The 12,123-nt window shown below is 34.8% G+C and overlaps 1 protein-coding gene across 2 annotated transcripts in view; it reads right to left on the reverse strand.

Moving 5' to 3' along the window:
* LOC124715572 overlaps positions 1 to 12,123 on the reverse strand; it is a 397,577-nt gene that overhangs the window by 14,304 nt on the left and 371,150 nt on the right. For both annotated transcript variants that reach the window (XM_047243106.1, XM_047243105.1), the window contains exons 13-14: positions 9,114 to 9,188; positions 222 to 299 (exon numbers count right to left, since the gene is read on the reverse strand). In XM_047243106.1, coding sequence (XP_047099062.1) covers positions 222 to 299; positions 9,114 to 9,188 — 153 coding nt within the window. The remainder of the gene's footprint in view (positions 1 to 221; positions 300 to 9,113; positions 9,189 to 12,123) is intronic.

Here is a 12,123-nt window from a genome sequence, read left to right on the forward strand (position 1 = left end):
ACATTCCTTTATAAAGTAAACATTTTTTTTGACACATGACATTAAAGGCATCTTCAGTGAATTTTTTATTTACTTTCTGCTTTCTTGACAATGTTTCCATTTCTTCTCAATGGGTCAGAGATTAGAAGACAAAAACAAAGTAACCAAAAATTTTGATGTAAATTTTTTAAAGTTTATTCCAAGTAGATTTTTTAAAATGAAGTGGAAATGCATCTTTTAACCTTTGATGCTCTGAGAGAAAATGTAGAAACTGTCAGGACAGGCAGGAAATAAATAAAATTCCCCTGGAGGTGACTTTTCTGTAAATGATGAAACACATCTGTAAAATTAAATAGTAATATTAGAGCACAAAAAAGATTTTTAATTTATAAACAAACTAGCGACCCATCTTAGCTTTGCAACACATAGCATTAAGTACGTAGTGCTACATGACATGTCTGTTGTATCAGTAATTAAGTTTATGGCCCACTGTGTAGAGTCATGATTAAAATTCAGAGGACAGCATTAGATAACTGAACATCATCATTTTCATAGAATAATTCAAGCAACACACACCAGGAAAGTTCTCAGGAGGCACAAATGTTGTATGTTCCATATTTAATTGGTGCTCAGTGTGACATCTTGTGGCAATGATGGGAGTTGCGAGCTACAGCGTTGTCCAATCCACCCAACTTGACAGTTTGGTGCAAGCTAAAGCCGAGTGCCAACTGCCAAACTGTATTGCTAATGTGGCACATTCCATCCGACCAGGCTGTCCAACTCAAATGCCAACCCCACAAAATCTACAATTTTTGTGTGATCCTTTCCTGCACTTTGCTACACACTCCTTAAACATTAACTCTCTATGAAACACTCCGTTCTCATGTTAATATTCAATACATCCTGCATTACAGGTCATTTAGGATGTCAGCGGAAACTTTCACTGCACCTCCCTGGCATTGCTGTTGGCCAGCCTTACGCTTATCTTGTGCACCCACAAACATTCCTCCACATGCATCAGTTTGTCTATTAGTAAAAACTGTATCAAAATCCCTCCCATACTTCCGCAGATAAGCTTTCACTTACAGACCAAAAAAGTATAATTTTCAAAACTATGTATCAGCAAAAATTACTCAGCACTTTTCACTTTTAATTACTTTCCCCAAAACAGTAAAGACTGTGCTGAGATTTTTATAAAAAACACTGAGAATACAAGATCTTATTATATGTACCAATCCATAAAATTTCTCTACATCTTTGGCCATCAGAAAAATACAGGAGTACTGATTTCTGCATAAGCGTAAACAAATGTATTGCATATGTTTCCATATTCAGCATTCTTCAATTAAATTTGATTACTCAGTTTCTAAGTTATCAAATTTTATTCAGTAGGAAAGACTGGGTGGAGAATTACTCATTAATGGAGTAAATTTTTATCTCGATAAATAAATATCCGTGGTACATAAATATGTTACAACAATTAAAAGTAACAACTTTAGTTTCACGCAATGGTTGCTTATCAGTGACATAATTCTTTCCCTTAAACTGTGTTTTTTCATATCATATATTAGATGAACATGTCACAAGAGCTCATTTAAATTATATAATAAACACAAGGGATTATTCACAATATAAGTACTTCTGAGGATATTTAATGTTCACATTTCTGTTTAAGTTCTTATAATCATTATTATGATTTTTAGTCTGCACTCTAAAAATAATTAGTGATGGAACAGTTATTCCATAGCACAAGCTACGAGTATCTTCTAGTCTCAAAAAATGTTAGGTTAACATGCTTACCATACACAAATAAATGAAAGTAATGAAGTTTTTAAATTTTGAATATGGAAAGTTTATCACAGTATTCTTCACTTGATAAGAGGTGTAAACTGAAGGATTTATAATACGATGATAATTCACCAACACACAATTTTTTTTTAATGTTTTAAGAAGATTCAGAATTTTCTAAAACACTTTCAACAGGATGAAGATAAGGAACAAACATGGGAAAGGAAAAGTATCTATACAGATTCTGAAGACAAGGAAACATCACTCCAAACCATGACTTATGAAATGACATTGTTACTTCCTAGTCATTCCCTCATTTACATTACTCCTGTGTTTTGATAAACTTTTCCATACTTTCTGCGCATTCATATATAACCCTTTCCATTCCTTGTTAGGCCTACCAATATTTATACTCATGACAGAAACTAATAAAATTCTAAATGGAAGAGACTTAACTGTATTATCAAACATATTTTTCCCTTGAGTCTCCTCTATTCACAAGTTTTATTAGTATTCAGTTTTGACTTTTATCACTAATAAATACTAATACACATATACACCAAATTCAAAAACAGAAAGTAGTAGTTTGAATACAGAAACTATTCCAGTTTCAGTCAGTGGTTTGCAGGGTACTTACCCATTAGTGAGTGCTCTTACATTAATAATATAATAATAATAATAATAATAATACAAGTTCATAAAATGTTAAGAGCTCACCTTACTAGTAAGGGCTTTAAACATTCATTATAGAATCGAACTATAAATAAAACCTGAAAAAGGAGCCAAAATAGAAAGTCACACTACTTAAAATAAATTAAAACATTTTTTGGAATCATCAGAGGTAGTAGTGCAACACACATGTGCATAAGATAGGAAGTGCTTAAGCTCTTGGATTCAGCAGTGGTAGGCAAAAGCAACTAGAAAATAAAAAAGTCAGTAAGCCAGTGGCAACCTTCCGTACAGCATTTTTCTCTATATCTCAGACAGTCCTGAATCAATTACTTATACCTTATTTTCTAATATCTTTCACAGTTTTCTATCCAATCCCTCTATCTATAACTTAAAAAACATTAGCTTCTGAAAGATTTACTTTTTATGTCTTTTGCATGTGTCTGTTACGGGCTGGTATTTTATATGGGAAAGTGTTTGACTAGCAATACATAGGACTGTAAGTCAGTCCTTTGTCATTCATATAATTTTTTTCTGCTACCGAAGGGCAGTTTTTTTTTGTATATCAGAAATTCAAAGCTGTAGCACATTTAAAATTATACTGCAACTATAGGCCATGACTGAGCTGATAGACCTGAAAAAGAAATGAACAGACATGAAGTCCATGTTAAAACTAGCCTTCAAGTTGACTAGTTATTTTATTTATTTACTGTATTGCTGGCACCTGTTACTTTTGCAAATACTTTATTTTCTTCATCTCTCAAAACAATTTGTAAGTTTACATTGAATGAATGCTGATAGTTAGAAACTAGAGAACAAAAATCATCAGTGCCTACAAGTACAAAAAGGTGGTGCCTGTGACCCGGAGTTGTAAAATGCCCACCCCTCCACAGAAATTGAAAATAAAGAGGTTAAAATATTTTTTTTCTGTATAAAGGTCTTGTTTAACTGTTCAGGCCTCTACAATTACATGTCTTAGTTCAGGAATTTACAAACTGGCGATTGCAGTAGTCAAGGAGGGGTGGGGGTATCCCACGTGGGAAAATGGGGAGGACAGAGGTCTTCCATGGAATGGTGTAGGAGACATTCATGTAACTCAGAATTACAATTCTTCTTCATACAAACATAAAATGTATTCATGCTGTAATACAAAAAAGATGATTCTGAACTAAGACAAGCTATTTCAATTGTCATGCCACATTAGTTTTCTATCTTGTGCTGGAACAGAATTTTGTGGTAAGAAATGTGCTATAATATGATGGGCAGGAAATCAGAGTTGTAACGTCTGAACTGCTTCATGAGAATGACATGTGTATACAATTTCTTTATTATCAAAGGAAACCAGTCACTAAAGCTTACATGAATATGAACAATTAAAAAAAAAAAAACATAAGTGCAACAGAAAACAGGGAAAAGTAAAGAAGTATGCAAGATTAGGATTCCATGAATTGTCAATGATGAACCAATTATCAATGGAGAACTAGTTCAGATTGAACAAGCATTGAACTGGAAATCAGCTGTTGTTTTTTCAGAGAAACCATACTGCCATTTTCTTCAATTAATTTAGAGAAACCACAGAAAACCTGAAGGTGAATGGTTAGAAAGGAATCTGACCGCTAACTCTCCCAAATGTGTATCCACTGCCTTGACCACTGTGCTGTCTCCCTTAGGTGAAATAGAATAGTACTAATACTGTCTCAATATATGCTCTAACTCATATTCATGTTATCAAATCTATTCTTCTTCTCAACCCAATTGTTTAACACTAGATAAGTATTGTGAACTTATAAGAATAAATAAGTTCTCTTCTCCTTAAGAAATTTAATACTATAATTACTGTACAATGTCATTGATGGGCACACAGAAAAGAACCATAACTTTGCTAGCTTCTGGAAGTAATCTTTAATGAGGTAGAACACACACACACACACACACACACACACACACACACACACACACATGTGCACATACATTGTGCTGGTTGGACACAATGCTGCGATTGCAATTCGACAGATGAAATGAGGTGAAGGGATGTACCAGGTGTTATGGGTGGAGGGAGAAAGGGGTAGGGAGCATGATTTGGGGGGGGGGGGGGGGGGGGGGGGTTGCAGATCAGATACGTAGCTAATAGCTCAGACGGAAGCACCAAGAGTACAGTGTACGAATGCGGGAGGAGGGAGCAGCAGATGCATGCCACTCGCACTCCCTGTCATTATTTTGTAAGAATGTTAAAAAAATAGGTACAGTAAGTTCAACAGAAAAAGGAATAAAATGAATTAGAGATATCTAAATACTTTCTAAAAAGTTAATCCCTGTGAACTCTGCCCCCCTTTCCTTTCTATATTTAATTATAGCCTTAGTTTCCTCATAACAAAAATTTATATTGGGATCATGTTTCAAGACTAGGCCAAGCAGCTAATGTCATTCATTACTGCTGATGTTTTGTATCAGTCATCATCATCATCATCATCATCATCAGTGTCCTGCCAAAAGGTAGGTTTTCACATGGTAGTTCTCCAGGCTGTTCGTTCTTCTGCCATCATCTTCAGGTCTGCATAATTTCCTCCTCCTTTTATGTCGTCTATCATCTTTTATCTCCTTCTTCCTCTCAGTCTTCTCCCACAAACCAATCCTTCCAAAGCATCTGCTAGCAAGCACTCCCTTCTCGATGAATGTCCCAACCAGTTCTTTTTCTTTCTCTTACAACCTTCAGCAGACATCTTCTCTCGCCAACCCTTTCCAATACTCTTTCATTACTCACTCTTTCCGTCCAGCTCATTCTCTCCATTCTCCTCCACATCCACATCGCAAACCCATCTAATCTTTTTACATCCTCTCATTTCAGCGTCCATGTTTCTGCCCCATATAGTGCCACACTCCAGACAAAACATTTGCCACACCTTTTCCTTAGACCTTCCTCTTTCTGCCTCCTTCACTATCGCAATTCAAGCTTTCACCTCATGGTGACGTCTCAAGTCTTCAGTTATTGTGCTTCCTAGATATTTAAATGCACTTACTTGGCTAATGGTAGATTATCCTATTTTAACATTGGACAGTCTGCGTCTTGTACTGATGACCATACTCTTTGTTTTTGCTGTGTTTATTTGCATCCCATATTCCACACAAGCTTCATTCAGATCTTTCAGCATGTTATTCACTGTCCGCTCACTTTCTGCCACTAATACCATGTCATCAGCAAATCTTACACATTGTATCAGTCAGACTACAAAAATTATCTTTGTTAAATAATATGATAAGAAAGATAACAGGACAACTGTTGACAATCTTTCTACTTTTGTTATTGACTTCCATTCCCAAAATGGTTTAACAAACAATGCATTTAAAACTATTCGTGCATCTCAACAATCTTAGTGTCAACCTGCAGGCATCTACAAAACCTTCACCAACAATTATTTGCTTATCAAATCTGCTATACATAATCTAACACTGTTTGAAACAAATATTAATGAAAGCAATTCTAGGGCGATAAATAATCTTTAGCATTTTGGCAAAAAGCTCTACTGGGTCTAAAAAATAATTAATTACACAGCTACCGTAATGTTTTATAACTTATTTGCTGACATTAAAACAAAAGGGTTATCAAAGTATGAATGTAATGTTACAGATTGTGTGACAGAAGTATTGCATATCAAAAGGAAGAAAGATTAGACTTCAATGTTCTGTTGACAGTACAGTCAATTCAGACAGAGTATTGTGTATCACTAATTGGATTACATACAGCCAGCTATTCGTTTTGTTATTATTATGAGAAAGCTATTGATAGTCATGACAAGGTACAATGTTAATCACGGTGTGTTCATTTGCATAAAAACAACATAACTGGAAATACAGTTTTACAGATGATTAACATTGTTGGAGATGTAAAGCACCAAACTGTCAGTTAAGACATATTTTGTAATGATAATCAAGACAGGTATCATCAAATAAAAATAAATACAGTGTAATAGCAAATGCACTGCAACTATAACAGGTGTTCCTCCTAAGACTCATTAGGTGCATTTTCTGTGGTGTTCGGCAGATATCTCCAGTTCCGTTTTTGCAGTGTGTAGCTGGAGTCAGACCAAACAAATATTTATCATCATCTCTTTAACTTGATGCTCAACATTGACAGAAAATGTCAGTTCATTTCCCTTTACAAGCAAAAGGATTTTTAAAACAGAGTTTTATGCACTCATTCAGTAGAGTGGTCTTAAAAAGGTCTACTGCAATAATTTTTTTATCAATATGTATTAAAGAGCAGTAAAACACTAAGAATAACGAGTACTCTAGTAGCTACAGGAGCGCCCTGGCTTGTGGTGACTGCTACCACCATGCAGTAGTGCTGCTCAGTCGCTGCTGGTTATTCTTTGTGTTTTACTGTCTCTGTTAATACATGTCAATAAAACAAACATGACACTAGACAAATTTTGGACAGCTCTAGAGAAAGAGCACATAAAATTCCACTTCAAAAATAATTTTTTTTCAAATGAGACACAAACTGATGCTTTCCATTTACACTGTGTGACACATGAACAAAGTGATGAACAGTATTTCTTTGGGCTGACTCCAGCTGCACATTGCAAAAAAGGAAATTGGAAATACATTTTGAAACACCATAGAAAATGCAACTGGTGACTCTTAGGAGAGACACCCTGTATAATGCGAAACGAACATTTACTCTTGTCAGCAGAAGAAATGATCAAAGAAAACAATATTTCTGATGACAAGTCTGATTAATAGATTTAATGATGGTAAAATGATGGACCACAAGGAATATTCTTCAGAGATTTAAACTACAGTTCTATTATTGAAAAAATATACAAAAGATCAACTTTACAAATCTCCAACTTGAATCATGAAGCATGTGTTTGTTAAGAATTGGGAATAATTCATATGATTTTCAACTTTCAGATTTTCTGTGCAGGTCTTACATTTCAGACTCATCTGTGTCAAATATGACTATGCCAGTGATGTCAGTTATTTTGATGGCACTTTCTTTAACCCATGAAACCTGTTCTCATTACATACTACAGCAAAATCATTTTGATTAATGTGCATGAGCTTAAAATGATAAATTGTGGGAGATAGAGGTTAGTAGTTGGTATTTCCTTTAATCATTGGAGCATATTCTTATAATTCTTGAAAGCTTGTTCCCTTCTACTCTGGTACTTCTCCCAACCTAATTCACATTCTCTTTACTTATCCAAACACCTTACATGCATTTAATAACGGAAAACATTTTTCTTCAAGGAAAGGCATGCCCACATCACACTCAGCCTTGTATAACATCTAAGAAAACTCAATTCTTCCAGTAACTGTGCTGTTAATCAGATGTTTACTAGCAGTAAAAGAAGATCAAAATGAGCATTGCAATTGAGACACTTGTGAAATGTACTTCTTCATTGAAGAATAGTGATATTTTATATGATGAATGCTGACTTTTCTCTTCTCAGCAAAAACACAGAGGGTAGTTTTTCCATTTATTATTTATCAGGGTACATATATCAAAGGTTACAATGGCACTGTTCATTAAATGGAAGCTTACATAGAAATTTCAACAATATGTATAAATTCTGAGTACTAACAATGGAAGACTTTGTACACATCTCAGCTGCAGCTCTAATCATTGTTTTTGAACTTACACTCTTTGCATCTGAGCTACTTTTATGTTCTTATACTTAATTTTATTTCTCATTTTATCTGTGTGGTGGTTTTATCACTGACATATGTATGACCTCATTGACCCCTTCCCTCCTCTCCATCTCTTGACTCTTATTACCTCCCTTAAGATGGAAGATAGCTTAATACATTATGTACACATTTTTATTCTCACTGAACTATTGTTCCTCAGTCTCAGATGTGCAATAATGATTAAATCAGTGGGATTAGCTAAGTTATCATCAAAACGTAGTTCTATTTAATGCAGTATGAATCAAAGCATGATTTTTGATATACGATTCCAAAATTTCCTTAATACAAGACCACCAAAGGAAAATGATCAAAGATGATATTACTCATAACATATGTAAAACTTAAGAAACACAGGCACTATTATGATCTGTGCAGTATTTTGATTTCTTTCTCTCTTGAAACATTATGCAGTCACAATTATTATAGTGTGAGACCCCGCATAACGATTCTGGCAGATCTGTTACCATGTTGAAGAACAGGCAACAGTTATACAATGACAATAAAATTAATGTAAAAACTCAAGAAGGAACTGTATAAGGCAAGTGGACAATAAGAGAAACTAATGGGGAGAAAATAGTAAGGAATTCAGATCTTTCTTAGCACCCAACAGAGTACGTACATATTTCATTGAAGGAAAAATTCCACCCACCCAACCCCAGGTGTATCATTGACAAATGATTACATTCTGAAAATTTAAGCTGTAGTAGCTACTCAACTGCTGTGAACCTTACTCTGCACTTTCACATCAACATATTGTTGCCTTTGTCAATTATCTGCACTGGGCTCTCAAATCTGATTGGTATCCATATTTAATTAGAAGAATATGCTGATAATACACTTCTTCCTATCAATGTAGAAATATTCAGGCTGACATCATGACTAAAGATTTCAAATTATGTACTTTAATTAGAACAAATTTAAAAAAAATACTACATGGATGTAAATGCCAAATGTATTAAAAATTCGATAGGTACATTGAAACTTACAGCTGAACAATCAGGATATTCACAGACAAATAGCCGACTTTCAGAACTTGTTGATACTAACTCTACATCATTGGCCTGGAATGAAACGTAGCATCATGAGTGGCACATCAACTTACGGCACTTACAACAGACTGTTAAATGTTATTGTTATACATAAGAAAAAATTGCAGTGATAAGAACAACATAAAACATTTTTAAGATCTATTAATGAATAATCCTGTCAACAAATTCACACATTTTATTTTGGTGCAGTCATTATAACCCAATTTTGCTCAAATTTTTGAATGAAACTCACATTCGGAAGCTGTGGAAACAATTTTTTTAATTCCAGGCCTATCTATTACAATTTATTTATTATTTAATAATAACATGAAAACATCATTAGTCTAGTGAGATAACATCAGTATGACATGCCTAGTTGAAGTGGGAATGTTTGGAAAAAAATCTGTTATCCATTACTTGCACAGACATCTGTCATACTGCATCTGATACAAATTTATACAAGGTGCGTCGGGACGAATGGTCAATATTTAGAGATATGACAAGCATGATCATTTGAAGAAGAAAACTTTATATGGACCGACGCCCTATTCTGAATGGTTTCCGTGACAGAACACATTTAATATACTTGGTTATTTATTTTCTGTATTAATTAATACAATGTCAGGTTTACACATGGAAAACAGTTAGTAAACATTACAACATGTATTTTAAAAATTATCAATTGAAAAATACATATTTTAAACAAATTCACCTCTAAGTATTATCATACATGCTACATTAGAGTTGTTGTACAGTTTACAGTAAATGTCTGAACACCCCACCATCAACTTCAGTGCATTTATGCACTCTTGGGAGAATGTGTTGTGTTGCTTGTCTGAGTGACTCTGCACATTCTCTAATGAGGATAGCAGTGTCCATGATGTGTCTTCACCTTTCATTTGTACACCTCAGACTTAATGAAACCCCATAAATAAAAATGTAATGACATAGGCGAAGTCTAGCAATCTTGGTGGCCATTTACTTGTACTACCATGACCAATGCTGCGATTATAGTGTGTACAGTTGAGATGTCCCTCACATGTGCGGTAAATGTGTACTACTTCAGAAACCACTTGGAAGAGCAAATACATCCACTCAAAATTTTCTCCTTCAAATGAGTGTTCCTGTCATATCCCTGAAAACTGGGCATGTCCTGTGACACCCTATATAAGGATACAAGGTGTCACAGGACATATGTTTTTATCAAAATACGTATATTATAAATATTCAACAGCCCACCTTATTTCTCAAATTGAGTATGAAAATGATTCAATATTGGAAATCAAGAAGAAAAATAAAAGAAGGGGCCATCCACATTTTTCTTTGCAACCCACAGAATATCAATGTAATTCATTCAAAGGTTGATTTTTTTTCCAGGTATATCATTGGCAAGTGCTTACAGAAATTAGAAGTGCATGTTGAAAATAATTAGAGTTATCATTCAACAGTTTTATATGCTTAACTGCATTCATCAGATATATTGTGAACAGACTTAATGCTGCTCAAGTTTCAACTCAGTTGTGGTCACTGCAACAAAAAGCTAGGGCAAACTGTGCTCTTGTAATAGTACGATGTCAGTCTTTTCTCAAAAGTTACTCTCCAGAGAGAAATAAAATGTTTTCGGGGTGCAGGGGTAATAAATGTGTAGTATGGGTGCATTTTATAGTAACTGCTTCATGTACTTCAGGAGTTGACTTTGCGTTTTTAGATGAAATGAAAAGCTGCTTCTGTTTACAAGCAGTTTCCTTAACTAAAGTGACACTAAATGAAAAGATTTGTTGCAAGGAGTCATGTGTGACACAATGTTGGCACCCAATTGTGAGGTACACAAAGTATGTTTTGCAATGTTATAATGTTATACTGTTATCAGACTAGTCATAACGTCTTCTATGCATGTTTAAACCTGCCTATAGATCCTCAGTGGCCTAGTGCTTGAGCTTTCCTCTTCAGTTTTGCTATACTTCCCCATCATTTACCAAAACAAAATGTCACACTACAGAAAAAAGTACAGTACAATATAGCTATTCCTGAGGGCTGACAAGGGAAATTCCAACTCTTCAAGGTATTGACTCCAGTGCTTGAAGAAGATTGTCTGTGTTACTTGAACATACTCAGTATGCTTAAAAAAATAGTGTAACTGGAGTATGTTTAGAGAATGTCGGAAGATAACTTCAGCATTCAAAAAAAATAGTTCAAATGGCTCTGAGCACTATGGGACTTAACATCTGTGGTAATCAGTCCCCTAGAACTTAGAACTACTTAAACCTAACTAACCTAAGGACATCACACACATCCATGCCCGAGGCAGGATTCGAACCTGCGACCGTAGCAGTCCCGCGGTTCCGGACTGAGTGCCTAGAACCGCTAGACCACCGCGGCGGCTTCAGCATTCAAGAGCAGTTTCAAGCAGACTGATAATTTCTACAGACCCTTCAAAAAAGGTTGTAGTAGAAGCTGATAGCAGGAAGAACAGTGAATGTTGTTTTACCAGAAGAGCAATCACGGAGTCTCATTGTCCCTGTATTTCAGAAAATTCTGTGAGGTGACATGCTAAGTGCATAACATCAGTACAATTTTATAATCATGACAGCAAACAAGACATGCATGTTTTTAAGATGATGGAACACCTGTCAAGATTGAAAATCTTGGAATGCAAAAAGAAATTATCATTGTTTTCCTACCTGTGCAGGCAAAGTTGAAATGCATGGTACTTGATTCTCAGAAACACTGCTGACAAGGACAAAGGAATTTTATCGAAATGTGTCAAAAATTATTTTCGAAATGCAAATGAATGCAGTGATACTGTAGAGCTTTCCCAATACTATTCATACAAGAATGCTCCATGTGAAGATAATGATATTATATGCAACAAAAGATAAAATAATGAAACAACTAAATTGTGAGTAGTTACTGAAATAAAGCAATGTAATGACTATGATGTGACAGATAAATATAAGTAATATTTATG

Source organism: Schistocerca piceifrons, chromosome 1 (genome assembly GCF_021461385.2).
Source record: "Schistocerca piceifrons isolate TAMUIC-IGC-003096 chromosome 1, iqSchPice1.1, whole genome shotgun sequence".
Classification (NCBI taxonomy): Eukaryota; Metazoa; Arthropoda; class Insecta; order Orthoptera; family Acrididae; genus Schistocerca; species Schistocerca piceifrons.